We start from the raw sequence: 16,168 nt of genomic DNA, 5'->3' as shown, positions 1-16,168 counted from the left end.
GGCTCTTTTGTTTTGTGTTTGCGACGGAATGTGCCTGGGTTGATGGTGGTTGGCTAGGGTTTTTATGGTCATGGTTCAGTCCGCATCAACGGGACGGGCCAACCTATACCATGCCTAGGTTGGTTAAGAGTATTTGGATGTTCTTTTGGTAATATGGTGCAAACATGTGGTAATACAGTGGCAAAGCTAACTGGCTCTTTTGTTTTGATGTTTGCGAAGCTAACTGGTTCTTTTGTTTTGTGTTTGCGACGGACTGTGCCTAGGTTGATGGTGGTTGGCTAGGGTTTTTATGGTTATGGTTCAGTCCGCATCAACGGGACGGACCAACCTAGCCAACCTATACCATCCCTAGGTTGGGTAAGAGTATTTGGATGTTCATTGTGTTAATATGGTGCCAACATGGGGCTTAACCTAAGGTAAGCTAACTTGCTAGACCATGCCTAGGTTGGTTAAGAGTATTTGGATGTTCTTTTGGTAATACGGTGGCAACATGGGGCTTAAGCTAACTGGCTCTTTTATTTTGTGTTTGCGACGGACTGTGCCTAGGTTGATAGTGGTTGGCTAGGGTATTTATGCTTATGGTTCAGTCCGCATCAACGGGACGGACCAAACTAGCCAACCTATACCATGCCTAGGTTGGTTAAGAGTATATGGATGTTCATTGTGGTAATACGGTGGCAACATTGGGCGTAAGCTAACTGGCTCTTTTGTTTTGTGTTTGCGATGGACTGTGCCTAGGTTGATAGTGGTTGGCTAGGGTTTTTATGGTTATGGTTCAGTCCGCATCATTGGGACGGACCAACCTATTCAAACTAGACCATGCCTAGGCTGGTTAATAGTATTTTGGGTATTGGATATTTCAATGTGGCTCAAACACTGCTCCAATTGATGATGCTTTTTGGATCTTTGGTTTGGCATGTAGGCTACTGGCTTTGCTTAGAGCCTACATCAACGGGGCATAAGCATTTGCTAAAGACTACTTTTGTGACAAACAATGCTTAGTTGGTCATGATGTTTTTTGCTGTTTTTTTTTGTTGCTGTTTTTTGCTTTAGTTGGTCATTGGGGCTACTGGCTTTGCTTAGAGCCTGCATCAATGGAGCATAAGCACTTACTAAAGAAGCCTACTTTTGGCTCTCAAAGACTGCTCTTTTTGTGTGTTTTTTTTTATTTTTTTGGACCTTTGGTTGGACATGCAGGCTACTTGCTTTGCTTACAGCCTGCAGAAACGGGGCGTAAGTACTTGCTAAAGAAACCTTCTTTAAACTAAAAAAAAAAACTGTTCTTTAAATTATGTGTTTTTGCTGTTTTGTTTTTTTTGACTGGGCACACAGGCTCCAGGCAGCGCATGTTGTGATGTGAAGGAAGGCCTTTACGGTTCCCGGGTACAACATGTGACGCGTTTGCGACTGCCTTCAACTAATGGTGCATTGCAATTACAGACATGTTGCTGATGGGATCATAAGCGGCCACAGTAATGAAGAAGAATGCAATAGCTTTTTTAGTGAAGCCTGCTCCATTGGTGATTGTTTTTTGCTGTTTAAGTTCTTTGGTTAGACATGGAGGCTACTGGCTTTGACATATGAAGAGCCATCAACAAGTGGGCATAAGTGTAGCTGAAGACAACTGCTTGATATGGCATTACGGTCTGCCTTTAGTTGGACTAAGATCTACTATAAGCTTGTGTGGTAGTGGTCTCTGTTTTCATAGGCGCTGAAGCTATTGAAGGGACGAGTTTGTCCTAACCCTCAACTCATCATGCCTTAGTTGTTTAGCCCTTCTTTTTCTGTGTGTCTTGTGAAACTGGTATGTCTTTGTCACAGATGTGAAAACGTTGAAGAACTTAAAAAAATAAATGTGTTTTTGTTTTCCACTAACATTGTCTTCTGTCTTGTCCTGTCTAAACTAACACCCCACTCGTGGCCTGTACCTTGATGTGGTGAGTGGGCTTTCGACTGAACAGGTCTTTCTTTCTCAACAATCAACATTTCAATATTTCTTAAGGAGCCATGCCATAAACTTTTCAGTTGTTTTTCAACATTCCCTGAGATAGTTTTGTAAAGTCTGAATTTTCTTTATTGAAAAAAGGCCGGTCTTGTTTTTTCTCATGACGATCTAACATGTGCTTAAAACCCTAGAGAAATAGGCTGATTTTGCTTCCTAGCTTTTATATTGATAATAAACTTTGGATGCATGGTGCTTCATCATAGCATTTGGTCACCAGCCACCACCTATTAACAGTCATTTCAATTAAGAGGTACTATTACTAAAGACCTTTAAGGGCTGTTCACACCAGGAACGATAACAATAACGATAACTATAACAATAAAAGCGTCCACACTGACCAACGATAACCAAAGTCTCTCCTTGTGTTAATGAATGTGATGGCTAAAATGTGATGGGTTCTGATTGACTGTTTTTTATCCTTCTCATACGATATTGTAGCCTGACGAGCCAGACCCACATTAAAATGTAGGGTCTGGACACTCACCGTTCGCAGTGCTCAGTCCGAGGGGCGGGATAATCAGTTGTCTTTCAAATTCCCTCTGCATGCAATAGGACAGCGGCAGCGCTATGAGTCCCATGCGTTTTTCACCAGCGGAGCTAGTTGGCTAGTTCAAATGTTTGCCAACTTAATAAAAGCTTAACTCGTGTCACACTGTTCGCCAGCAGCAACATCCATCTTATTTGTTTTCAAGTAGCAGGGAATTCAAGCCAAACCGTTGCAACTCTGCCATCAATCATTATGTTAATCCCACCTAACGACTATACACGATTTTATTGGCCTGATTAAGTTTCGATTTCTGGAGCTCACAAGCCAACGGAGAGTTGCTAGACTAGCCCTGGCAGCAAATGTAATTCGCTGCCGCTAGGGGCGCGTCTAGATTTCTAGGCTAACGATATTGTTCTTCATGTCATTATCGTTATAGTTTTATGTGTGAACGTCGTCATTCATATTAACGAGAATAAAAAGAAAGAAAGAAAAAAGGGTTTTTTTAGTTATAGGATAGTTTTTAGTTATCGTTCTTGGTGCAAACAGCTCTAAACAGCCCTTTAAACTGACTTCCCTTTTAGTTGTGGTCTCTGTTTACAAACTAATAAATGCAGGCGGTGTAGTATCTTTATTTGATATAGTATCTTTATTTTGTGAAACTGATGAATCAGGTGATCAGAATTCGACACAACAGCGGTGTTAGAAATACCCTCAGGAAGTACCCTCTATAATGTTAGGCTATATGTTGTCATCTTCAGAATGTTGTGAACGTTGTTGTTTACCTTCCGTAATGTGATATGTAACTTTATTGTGTAAGATATTGCATTATTACATAATGCTCCTTTTTATATCTTTTGGATTGTTTTTTTTTGTTTTTATCTGTGTAGTGTGCTAGTTTTCTCATGTATTTTGTCCTCTGTGGCATGCCTCAAAGTGTACAAGTGCATAAGTCCTCTCAGTGTAGATGGCTATCCTTGTTTTGTGAGGAAGTTCCCAGTGTAAAATGGAGATCGTTTTCAGACACCATTAGGTTTAGACCTTTAATGTATAGAAGCACAGACCCTACTTTTAAACCAGAAATACTCCTGTAATATTTGAAAAACCTGGTTTGTGCATCCCTCTACTCAGATGTAAAAATGTAGTATAACAATTTCTCCTGCCTACATTGTCAGGGCAACAACACTATACAGATATTCTTATCTTTTTCTTATTTTTCATTTGTCTGTGTGTGATCTCTTCTTTCTTGGTTTGTTGAACCCAACAGTTCAAACCCTACTGTCAAGTGAACAACAATAATTGACCTGTTTTATGATTGAAACTATGAAGCATCACAGGCTGGTTTTATAACTGAAACTACAGTAGGAGGGCTTTCGGACGCACCTAGGCCATAAAACCCTGGACTCAAATAAAGAGTCTGAAGGTCAGTACGTTCAACTGAACTATTCTTCATTTACGCCCTAACTGCACTGCCCGAGTGCTATCTGGATTTCCTGAAACTTGATTATGAACAATCGCTCCAACATGCAGGTTAAACCATGTTTCAGCTGTTTTCTCCTGATGTGCATGTTTGCTTCTGCCATGTCCACAGGTAAGTTCACCGAGATGTTTTGTGAATGAAAATTTATCTTGGAAGAATAGATCTGATGTGTTTGTTTTAGCATGGGTCTTTGCCATGGCGTATGACTTACTTACACCCCTGTCTGCCCTGTTCTTTCTTTTATCCTGTCTTGTTGTGTTATGTTGTATATGTGTCTTATGTCACTATGCCTGGATGAGGAAATTGGATAAATGAAGTCTTTTGAATTGAATTGACATTGACATCAACTATGACCACACTACAGGAAAAAAAAAAAAATGTCAGCTAAATTAATTGTTTTTAAATACAGGTAGTTCACACCTAGGCTACAAATACCTTCCTACACAGTGGTGCTGTTGTGATTGAGTTGTAGACCACACACTGCATGCTTATTCTGATTGCTGTCGTCTAACCCTGGGCATTTTGAAACAGACACCCCTTTCATTTGTCCCTCCAGATCCGAACCAACGATGCAATGAGCCTAAGAATGAGGGGGAAGGGCAGAAGCATGAACTGAGGTATTTCTTTGATGGAAATGTGTGCACACCATTCTTCTACAAAGGAGAGGGAGGCAACTCCAACAACTTTGACAGTGATCAGAATTGCACTATAGCGTGTCTCCCTGATCAAGCTCACCAGAAGTACCCAGAAGCAGGTGAGCTGGAAATGGCAGCCATATTTATGGAACTATACTTTTTGCATATTTGTGTGGGTGTATGTGTGTGTGTGTGTGTGAGAGAGAGAGAGAATGTTTGGGGAACAGCTTTTAATCAGCAGCAATAAACACACAATTTCCCACATTTGTACTTTCAGATGCGGTTTGTTCTCTTCCCGTGGACAACGGTGCATGTTTTGCCATGCACCTGAAATACTATTTCGACACGGAGGAAAAGATTTGTCGTCTATTTCACTATGGTGGGTGCCAAGGCAATGGCAACCGCTTTGACACAAAAGAAGAATGTCAGCAAACATGCCGAGGTAATCTTATTCTTTCTTTTTTTTTATTTACAGTGTCTCTTCATTCCCTTCATCTTATGGTTTTATATATATATGTGTGTGTGTGTGTGTGTTGTCCTTTTTTCATTATTTCCACTGCAGTGTTTGTTTTTTTTTACTGAAAGGCTTTCTTTGCCTGTTTGAATTTCCCCTAATCTCCTTCTTTTGTAAGATATATTGTCTGTTCTATTTTAATCCACTAGGGGGCAGCAGTGCACTTTTTTTCTAATTAAAATGTTGTATGGCCTTTACCCCTCAGGTAAATCTGGAAGATCACTGGGACAAGGCCCTGATATCAACCCTGATGAAACCCCAGTTTCTGCAGGTACAGACATTTAATAAAGTAACTACAGATTATAGATAGTTACAGATACAGGTCAGCTCACTGTGGACATTACATATGCATTCAGTAAAGGTAGCAACTCTATGGTTAATGGTCAGATTATTACGCTTCGGATCTAAACCATCTGTGTTCAGTTTCATTTCAGTAATACACATGAATCACATAAAACAAAATAACAAACAAACAAAATAACAATGTAGTATGTGTAAAGTAGACCATCATTAATGTAAACATAGTAAAAGGGGGACTCTACAGGCGTACTTAACTTGCCTGATACACGTCATAGTGAAGTGAAGTCAATGCCAAGTTTTGCTATTTACACTTTGTTGTTCTACAGGATTGGTGGTGGGAGTACTAGGTGGAGTGGTGTTTGCCGTGGCGATATTCGCAGCAGTTGCCCTGTATGTCACCCAGAAGTAAGTTTCTTGTGCTTCTACTAGAAGCCTCTCTGAATACCGTTATAACCGAGGAGGCCCCAGTGGCCACACTCTGACCGTGGCCATTCCCTGTGTGCAGTGGACTTGCTTTAGTAATCTCTCTTCTTTCTTCCAGGAAGGGGAAGGCGAGGAAGAGGGTCCCAACAACAGAGATGAGTGAGATGTGATGAGAGAGGGAAGAGGAACAGGGACCTCGGAGAGAACGGCGATGGAGCTTGTCAGTGCTTATCACTATTCTGATAGATATTTGCAATTACTGTTAGTTTTAGTATTTTATAATAAGTGAATGTTTTATATATTATGTTTAGTTACTGCCCATGTAAATGAAAACAATCATGAAAGTAACAAAACTCTTGCTCAGCTGTTTGTATAGTGTGTGACAGAATGTTATTTGTGTATCACAAAATGTACTTAGTGATGGAAAGAAGATAATTTATCATCATGACCAGAGGGGCTGCTCTATGGCATATCTCAACTGTTTTTCAGTCAAAAATTGCACTGTGATATCATTTTTATATGGTTTAATTTAACTGGTTGTGTTTGAGTCTGACGCATTTTCTGTGTCAGCAAAGGGTTACTTCTGTGGTCATACAGTGCAGATTGTGTGATGTGAACTCACCTTCCCATCCTGCAACCCCTTACCCATGTGCAGAGATTGTCTCAAGACTTGGTTATCAGAAATTGTTGTTGTTTTTTTTTTTTTTTTTTGTAGGTTTTGTTTTTCTTAATAGTCAAATAAATCTATTTAGCTGTCTGATCTTTTGACTACCCAGAATGGCATGTCATTTTAACTTCAGAATGGAGGTTTCAAATGGTTTAACTTAACTGATTGAGTTTCAGTTTGAAATGTTTCCTTTGCTAGCTGAAAGCGAAACCTCTGTGTGATGCACCATGATTGCAGGTTTTGTATGATTAAACCCACCTCTCACCACCCTCCAGCCCCTCGGATGTATAGAGCCTAGCTCTGTAAAATGACATGTTAATACTCTTAACACATTTTCATTTTTGCTAATCTGGAGATGTTGCTTTCAGTCTGAACACTAATTAAAATATTTTTCCAAACACGAGGGTTTATTTGTTGTTTTATTATGTACTTAAACGGACGTGTCCATTATTTTTCTGCTGAGAACTAATCAAGCTGATGAAATCAAGCGCGTCCCTTCATCAATTCTGCTTCAGTAGCCGGAACATAAGCAGCGGGAGTGTATTTAGCGGCCAATGTTGAAAACACGATTGCGTGATTTACTACGGAAAAATACATGTAGCCTATGACGTTAAGGGTATGATTCAACACCAACATGAAAGCTCAGCTGTCATGTGTGCTAGGGAGTAAACTTTAAACTGTCACTCAGACCTCCTGTAGAGAGGAAAGAGTTAAGTGGCGTGGACTTCTCTTGGGGGAAGCAGTTTGAGAACGTTCATTTAGCACCGGGGAGAAAGCGAGGTGGTTAGGATACAGAGAGCTGGTTGTCACTGACGCTGGTGGTGTGTGTAATCATATGAGAAAGGCACAAAGCGAGGCTGTATGCGCACGACTGAACAAAACTGAATTTGAAGAACGACATTTTTTTTGTTTTAAATCAACCAGCCAACGCGATGGAGGAGCCTCTTCAGGAAGATTTGGCAACTTTATCAGAACTGAATGAAAAAAGTTTACTAGAGTCTCTCAGTCAACGATTTAAACAGGATAAAATCTATGTAAGTAAAGTGCTAAACTTTATTCGCATTTGTGCACTGTAAGCTAAGTTGTACGTACGTTTTGAAATGCCTTTTTAGCACGTGAATGCCTGTCCAGACACGTTTTGCACACTTTTGTGGAATGAGGATATAGATGTAGACTGCTGTCATTTTGAGCTCATATGTTTTTGAGAGGGCTCTAAAAATAGTGTACGACTGCATAACAATTTGCTATATCGCCTCAGAAATAATGACCTCCAAATATGTGTGGTAGCCAAGTTACATATTTGTTTATTTTCCGGGCGTTCAGTTACCTGGCCGAATGAGAATTATCGCTTTTTATTTGTAGCCTAGCCTACTCTGACAGATGTATCTTTATACTGTATAACCCTTCCATACGAGTAGGGACAAGAATGGCATGTGCTAGGTCATGTAGGAGTGAGCTCAATATACAGAGGCTTTTATTCTCATCTCATTGAAGTTAGACTACCTGCTACAGTGGACTTGACTATTTTAACTGTGGTGATGTAGCCTAACGACTGACTGTCTTTTTCCCCCCAGACATACATTGGTGACATTTTGCTGGCAGTGAATCCTTTTAAGTATTTGCCTTTATATGAAAAAGAGGTATGTGTGCATGTCATCCCCTAGTTAGGCCTATAGCCCACCTTCCTCTAACAAACATAAAACCAATATTATATAGCTTACATATATATGTATTATATTTGTGTTGATTCCAATACCCAGTGTCATCTGTGGTAATGTTTCCAAATCACGTTACATCCCATGTATTATGAAGGCCCGAATCTGTAAATCTTATATTATACCCCAGTTGGTTTTGGCATCACTCCGTTTCACTCTCCATGTAAGCGGACTCTCTGTTTCACACTAACTGCATTAAGGAATAAGGTTCTCAACGCCAGAGACAGTCCAAATTTAATTTATTGGAGACTGCGTCATTATCACACTCTCACACTCTCTTTGCCTATATTTCCCTCCCTTTCACTCCTCAGGTATCAGAAAGATACAAATTCCATGACAAGAAGGCTTTGCCCCCTCACATATTTGCTGTGGCGGACAGGGCATACCAGTCCATGATGGGCCGACTGGGAACTGGACCCATGAACCAATGTATAGTGATCAGGTACGAGTAGCAGTTCACCACTCACATCTTGACTTTGCACTTGACGGCTGTCACTGGGTGGTGTGAAATCTCACCTGGAGATGACCTGAAGACAATAGTTGCTTAGTGAAAGATGTGTGGTCATTGTGTGAAACAATGTTGATAGCAAAAGCAAACTCTTGCATTGGATTTTTGAATCATTTAATTACAGTAGATGCCTGACACAGTTTATTGACAGATCTCTTGCACTTACCATTGCTGTTGCAAGATCAAAAAGGCGTTCAGTACAGTAGTGAGTAGGTTTTTGTAATGACTTGCATGTGTTTGTGATCTTGAGGTAGAGTAATGTTAACATAAAGACACAGTATGCAACAATTAGACACTTTTTGAAGCATGTGTTTTGTAGGCGGTTATTACTGGCATCATCATCTAAGACTAAGGGCTGAGCTACACCAGGCGCGTAACTGAGGCGTTCCGTTCGCGTTGCGTCTGCTGCAACAATTAGCTTCCATTATAATCAATGGAAGTAGCTACACCAGACGTGACAGTGGGGCGTACGTTTGAAAAAAATAGACCATTCATTTAAAATGGATATTACGCGTCGCAAACGGAACGCTTCAGTTACACGCCTGGTGTAGCTCAGCCCTAAGACAAACATCCCTGCTGTTACAGTAGCTGCTTAGACCATGCTCATAACAACTCTATGATCTACGTGGGAAAAAAACATATGAAAATGTAGAAAAGTAGTTGCTTGAGCATGCTAGCAAGCTTTTATCAGTCGCAACAATGCTGTTCTTGGTGATTGTAAGAATTTACCATTTGCATGTTGTTTCTGTAGTTAGGTTGCTAGATTTTGGCCTTGTCCTTTAAAGTATAATCTTCAACAGCAAACATAGATTAACAGTTTAATTGAGTTGTAGCGCAACATCTGCATTGGGGGAGTCCTATATCATCATATTGTGTATGTAGTGGTCCAGCCCAAGGGTGTTGGCAAACAGTGTGTAGGTGTTGTTTGTAGTATACAGCCACAAGCAAACAAACCATGTCAAGTGAATGTTGACACAGTTCAGCCATACATAGCAAAAAACTAAAACTGCATCTTGTAGGAAAACTGATTTGGGTGAAATTTAAATATGTTTCACCAACATATAATTACAATTCCATCATGCACACAAGTCTGGTCAAACTCTCACGTAACTGAGACATCCGGCATGTTCAGAAGTCTCCACCAGTGTAGACGCCTCCCATAGGACTCATGTACTTTGACTGTAAGTCAGCCCTTCTACAAGCTGTTTGTGGTTTTACTGAAGACAGTTCACTCCAATGTATTTCACAGAGACCAGGAGCCTCCACTCCTGGATGTGCTTTCAATTTCACCCCAAGATCAGTGGTGTTTTAAAGAGTTATTATTACACAATTTTCCAAAAATGGAAACCTTTTATACTTATTTGCTTGAAAGCAGCCCAATCGGTCTTATTTATTCCAGCAGTCTTCTGAATTTGGCATTAAAGTGTAATATCCCACACAGAGACAATCAGGGTACAGTAACCAGGAAATTCAGGAATTAAAGGATTGTAGAAAGGATTCCAAGTAGAAGTACGTGCACAGTCTCTCTCTATGGAGAAAACATTTCATGTAGGCATCCCCATCCTTAGAGGCATCCCTCTCTCTCTCACCCTCTCTCTCTCTCTCTCTCTCTCTCTCTCTTTCTCAAAGAGCCCGGTGTGCCTCACATGCTGCCTCGGCCACGTTTGTTTAGACTCTAGCCTGAGCTGATTCAAAAGCAAACCTTCCCACAATTCCCAGCTATGTCTGAATGGGCCCATTGCCCCTGGTTACCACACAGCTGCCCCTGAATGTGTAGGCCGGTCAGTGTGTGACGAGGACTGAGGTGGACAGGGCGATAATCCCCAAGACAACAAGAGAAGAATGCTTTTAATGTACACAGGGCTATGTTGAATAGCACTCCCTTCCAGTACTCCCGATCACAGTTTTTCTGGACATAAATACCAGGGCTATTTTTAAATGGAAGTAAATTAGTGTTGAGTTTAAACAGCTATTATTGTTAGTGACGCACACACAGGTTGTGCTAGTATGCTTGGTCTGAATTCAGGGATGGGCAGCAGAACGCATTGAATGCGGGGTTAGCAAAAGTAAATATGAGTGTTACCTTGACGTGTGTGATTGATCTGTTTACGTGAGCTTTTCAGGAAAGTTCAGGAGCATGCATTTGTGGTAAGATTAATATATGCAGGTCATAAATCGGAGCGAAATCTCAAACAACCACAAATGAGTATTTGCATGCCCCATCTCTCATGCAAATGTTGTTAGAATAATCAGTCTAGTGACCTTCATATCCGATGGTGCAGAACCTGTGGGATCAGGTCCTGCACCATCATCCATTCCTGCATGTAAAGAAAGATGTTTGTGTTGTCCATTTTGCATGATACCTTTGCATGAACATTTTGTTTAAAAAATGTTGTGTTGCTTAGATGTCTCCACTGAGGAAGTGTTTTAATGTCTTTCGGTACGGTGCTAGTAATGACCCAATCCGTACTTGCATACTACCCTCCCTCTGTTGTCCTGGGGCTGTGTCATTGGCTCAAGGACACAACGGCGGCAGTCAGGAGTTTAACACAACTTTTGTGGCCACTGCAAGCTAGCCCAGCTCCTTACCCACTACGCTACCACATTAACGTTAACTCACTCTCTCTCTCTTTCTCTCTCTTTCTTCTCTCTCTCTCTGTGTGTGTGTGTGGCAGTCAGGAGTTTAACACACAACTTTTGTGGCCACTGCAAGCTAGCCCAGCTCCTTACCCACTACGCTACCACGTTAACATTAACTCTCTCTCTCTCTTTCTCTCTCTCTCTCTCTCTCTCTCTCTCTCTGTGTGTGTGTGTGGCAGTCAGGAGTTTAACACACAACTTTTGTGGCCACTGCAAGCTAGCCCAGCTCCTTACCCACTACTCTCTCTCTCTCTCTCTCTCTCTCTCTCTCTCTCTCTCTCTCTCTCTCTCTCTCTCTCTCTCTCTGTCTGTCTGTGTGTGTGTGGCAGCAGTCAGGAGTTTAACACCACAACTTTTGTTGCAACTAGTTACCTCTCTCGTTCTCTCTCTCTCTCTCTGTGTGTGTGTGCGTGCGCAGTGGTGAGAGTGGAGCAGGGAAGACTGAGAGCACCAAGCTGCTACTGCGGCACCTCATGGAGCTGTGCAGAGCCAACTCGCAGCTGGAGCAGCAGATTCTCCAGGTGAGTTTCGACTCGACCCGACCAGGTCAAGCCCAGTTCAGCCCCATGGGGTGTGGAGGCCAGATCAGATCAGTGCCAAGTGCTATGAAGGACACAAAACCTGACTCAGTTTGGTCACACCTTGTCTTAGTGTAGTCTCCTTTTGTTTTTGTTTAAGTACCTTTTGTAAATAATGTGCTGTGCCCATTTACTTTTTACTGTTGGAGTGGTAGGCTCCAGGCAATATATTCAAAAGTATGTGGGGATCATTTGGTGGTTGGAAAGACTAGATGACCTCACTGTAGGTGAAATTTACTGCAAGTGCTGTTTTGGTGAGGTCGGCAGGATCTGCTCCCGGTCCCCCTGTATCTGCTTGTCTGCTGAGTCACATTGGGGAGAGCATGGTGATTTGATAGGCCTCAGCACACATCCCTTACTCCTGACCTCTGCAGATTAGCTGATTCTGAGTGTGTGTGAGTGTGTGTGTGTGTGTTGTGTCTTTCCTTTCTCTTCTCAGCTCTCATCTCTCTCCCTCTCTCTCTCTCTCATCTCTTTCTCTCTCTCTTTCCTTCTCTTCCCTTCTTCTCTCACTGCCCTTGCTTATGGAAAGCTTGAAGTAACTGAGCTTCACTAGTGGTTGCTGCCTGGAGCATGTTTTTCCTGTTTGTTGTGTAAACCTGCTGCCCAGTTGAAAGTAAATACATTATGACGCACTGCAAACGTGGGCTTAAAGATTTGGAAACTGGAAAAGGTGCGTACTAGTGGACACATGGAAAGCATTTTATGTACACAAGGGTATATGTGCACATTAACAGATGTTAATAGATGGATTTACTTCTGCCCATAACACTGTTTGTATTCATTGAATAAGCAAACTCAGCTTGGTACTGGGGGAAATGAAACGTCCCTGGAGATTTGTTAGCAAAGCCGTGGCGCTATAGGCTATATTTTCTTGGCTCACAATCTGTATTGTTATATAAAAGTTACATAAACAGCTGGCAACAAAATATAATGGCAAGAAAAAAAAATTTTTTTTTACTGAAGATATTAGTAATGGTCATCCCAAAGAGTTTCCCAGAGCAACGCAAAATGGAGTACTTACTGTATCACCATTAATGGAGTCCGGCACCAGAAGGGCTTATCACCAGAAGGGCTAAATCTTTTGCTCTGTTTTTTGGTGACGTGCTTTATACGATGGAAACAGGTTTTTTATAGCAAGTAGCAACAGCTCAAATGGTCCTCTGTGTTTTGGTTGAAAAGTTCACTCTGAGTATGTGGCTTGTAGTGTCACCAGAGGAGAGTTCTTGGTGTGTTGTCATCATCATGCGCCTTCTTTTTTTTACTCTCTGTCACTCTCTCTCTCTCTCTCTGATGTTGGTGTACTTAGTTTGAATTCCATGACTCAGATTAATGAGGGACTCATGAGTTTACAGTGTGTCCTGTAAAGTATGTTCCTATAAATTTTACACTATGTTCCTGTAAAGTCCTGGTTTCTGGTTGTTGTGGTGGCGTAATCAGGGCATGGCATTTAATCACTTCCCATTTACTGCTTAGATGATGCTGATTTTATTACAGTCTTCCGCACTACTGTCAGCTCTGGAATTTCCTTCACACTCCACTAGACAGCCGTGCAATAGGGTTGGGTTGTGAATGAGTCCTGACTCTAGTTGTGTGTGTGTGTGTGGGAGGGGGGTGGATGAACACATGAGTGTGAATCTTTATGTGTATGTGTCCACATGGGCCATGTGCCATCTAAGAAATCTAGGTCTCCCTGCTGAAACTTTTCCCAGTTTTCCCAATAAAATGTTCCATCGCTCACATCTCCATGTTCCAGGGTTCCATTCCACTTCCCATTTGTCTTGCGCTCCCGATGGTCCGAGCCAAGAAAACGGGGCCTGTCCTGTCAGTCCCCTTCAATGTTGAGCATTGCCGTTTTCAGACTGTGCCTTTCAAACATGTGGCTGTGGAGTTTGACCCGGACCTCCTCAGGTCCCCTTTCCTCCCAATACCCGCACACAATTCCTATCCTCATATGGCGCGGAATGTTAGGGCTACTTATCAGTGGGGGGGAAATCGCTGCCTAGAGGAACATTTTTTTTTTTCAAGGAACGGTTTATGTCAGGCTAGTTGGGCAGAATTTCTCTGGCCTGATTCTCTGTCCAACTTAAACAGTGGTGACATGTTGCTCTTAAAATCACTTGGCTTGTTGCGGGAGGTTTCCTTTGCCTCTTTGGTTTGCTGGCTGGATGAGTCTGCCACGTAGAAATGGAGCATAGGAAGGTTAGATTAATATAGCTCATTTAGCTAAAACATGGGTGTGATTTAATTACTATGAAGACTACTAATACTAAACACAGGAGTATGATGATCGTTAATAAAGTTGTACCAAAATATCTGCTTTGTTTTGGTGACATATGCAGTCACTGTTCTTCCTGTGTCTTGCCAAAACCATCTGGAATGCTTTATGTTTTCTTTTTGAGAAGGCCTCACTTTGCGACTTCACATCCTGTTTCCCATACTGTGGCACTTCCTGACTTTCTAATTTGGCATATATTTGGGTTTTTATAAGGGATCCCTAGTCACACCCAGTCATAGGCTCAGATGATGAAGGATAAGGGCCTTAATGCTCTCTGCGAGTCCCTCATGAAATTGAAATCCTTTGCAGAGCTTTGATCCTCCCAAGGCTCCTCTGGGACCTGAAATAAACATCAGAACCCCAGAGTGTTTATGCAGATAACACTATCAGCCACTGGTCATGTCTCTTCTTTTTTGGAGCATGTTGTGAAGGTCAGTTAAAAGTCTCGAGCAATAACTGCTCCAATGTCTCTCTGACCCAACACCAAAACTGTAACTTGTTTGTACCCAAAATGTGCTGAATGTATTACAAATTTGGGGGGGTATATGAAAATTATTCTGGTCTGATAAAGCATGGAAATAGGACGTTTTTAGTTGGGACTTCAGTGGAAATGTAGCCGTTTGTGCCAAACCAAAAGACTGGCCCTGTTTATTTGGCATTGTTTTGAAGACCACAATAGAGGCACAAGCAGACAAAAATGCACTAACACAGCAAAATAGAAACCATGCAGAGAAAAGAGATCGATAGAGGCCCTCTTCAACCAGGGATTTACTTGTATTTAGAAGAAAGCAATGCATAGTAGCAGACCCACAATAATGACTCTTTAAAATAGTGTATGTTGTGTGGTACAGTGAAATCTCTCCTTAAATACCTGTCATATCTTTACATGTAGGCATTGTTTGTTGAGTGAGGCGTTTCATGAACTTTCATTCCAAAATCAGGTTTGTCAGCTATGGCAGTCTATTTATGGTTCATGTCATGTCACGTCATAACCTGCAGTGCATTTGAAGACTAGCTGCTTCTGAGGGACAAATGAGTCATGTGTTTCCCTGTGGTCCACAGGTGAATCCTCTTCTGGAGGCCTTCGGGAATGCCCAAACGGTCATGAATGACAACAGCAGTCGCTTTGGGAAGTACATCCAGTTACGCTTCTTAGGAACCTCAGGTGAGGCCCATTACAGTTTCAAATGTCTAGACTATTGGCTCTAGACTCTATTTCTTCAACAACACAGCCTGATGCCAAGCTTCACCTGCCGACTCGAGAATGCAAACTGCCCTTAACCTCTTTAGTTTAGCATGCAAATTTCCTCCCGAGTGAGAGATTGCCTTTATCTGCTAGGCTGCAGACATCAGATTACTCTTCAGACCACACTCTCTTTTTGCTTTTACTGTGTAGTCTATCTAGTTCTCCACACTATAGACCACAGACTGATATTGTCTTAGACACTGTCTGGCCATCTGTCTGCACCATTTTCACCATGCATTTCCCTACCCTAGTTTTTGGATACGTCTCAGTACTTCATACAGCAGAAACAGTCCCTCTGACAATATCGCTTGTGTTAAATCTGTGTTTGTGCAGTGAAAGGAGCCAAGATTAACGAATACCTGCTGGAGAAGTCGCGCGTGGTGCAGCAGGACGAGGGCGAGCGCAACTTCCACATCTTCTACTGCATGCTGGCGGGCATCTGTCCCGACGACAAGGACATCTATGGTCTCCTGGAGCCCCAGCAGTACAGGTGAGCTGCTGAACAGGTGTGCGGGTCTATATACTCCTGGAGCCCCAGCAGTACAGGTACAGGTGAGCTGCTGAACAGGTGTGCTGGTCTGGCCTGGCCTTGGTCCAGTAGTAGTTCTCTTCCCCACCACCATTCGGCCATCCTGCCTACATTTTGTATTGAGTGTTTATTGGGGTTTTTTCCAGTGTGGATAGCACTATTTTTA

At 42.0% G+C, this 16,168-nt stretch overlaps 2 protein-coding genes across 2 annotated transcripts in view; both read left to right on the top strand.

Moving 5' to 3' along the window:
* Positions 1–3,749: 3,749 nt before the first annotated feature.
* On the top strand, positions 3,750–6,908 carry wu:fb59d01 (uncharacterized protein LOC322379 homolog). Its single transcript, XM_048235536.1, has 6 exons — positions 3,750–4,080; positions 4,526–4,723; positions 4,882–5,046; positions 5,324–5,389; positions 5,745–5,823; positions 5,960–6,908. The coding sequence occupies exons 1-6, from the start codon at positions 3,996–3,998 to the stop codon at positions 6,009–6,011; spliced, it is 645 nt and encodes a 214-aa protein (XP_048091493.1). The 5' UTR covers positions 3,750–3,995; the 3' UTR covers positions 6,012–6,908.
* Positions 6,909–7,120: 212 nt separating this feature from the next.
* The window catches only part of LOC125288117 (myosin-IIIb), a 35,126-nt gene continuing 26,078 nt past the window's right edge, over positions 7,121–16,168 (top strand). The window contains exons 1-6 of the mRNA XM_048234220.1: positions 7,121–7,542; positions 8,083–8,148; positions 8,535–8,665; positions 11,790–11,892; positions 15,290–15,392; positions 15,807–15,963. Coding sequence (XP_048090177.1) covers positions 7,441–7,542; positions 8,083–8,148; positions 8,535–8,665; positions 11,790–11,892; positions 15,290–15,392; positions 15,807–15,963 — 662 coding nt within the window. The 5' untranslated portion in view covers positions 7,121–7,440. The remainder of the gene's footprint in view (positions 7,543–8,082; positions 8,149–8,534; positions 8,666–11,789; positions 11,893–15,289; positions 15,393–15,806; positions 15,964–16,168) is intronic.

This window comes from Alosa alosa, chromosome 23 (assembly GCF_017589495.1).
Source record: "Alosa alosa isolate M-15738 ecotype Scorff River chromosome 23, AALO_Geno_1.1, whole genome shotgun sequence".
Lineage (NCBI taxonomy): Eukaryota > Metazoa > Chordata > Actinopteri > Clupeiformes > Clupeidae > Alosa > Alosa alosa.
Note: the sequence above shows the minus strand (reverse complement) of the source record. Positions and strands in the feature narration are given on the sequence as shown.

Excerpts from the sequence above, each read along its gene's own strand:
- wu:fb59d01 (XM_048235536.1), top strand. The coding sequence starts at position 3,996 with ATGAACAATCGCTCCAACATGCAGGTTAAACCATGTTTCAGCTGTTTT. Across the intron at positions 4,724-4,881 it reads CCAGAAGTACCCAGAAGCAG|ATGCGGTTTGTTCTCTTCCC; the intron begins GTGAGCTGGAAA and ends TTGTACTTTCAG. Across the intron at positions 5,047-5,323 it reads ATGTCAGCAAACATGCCGAG|GTAAATCTGGAAGATCACTG; the intron begins GTAATCTTATTC and ends TTTACCCCTCAG.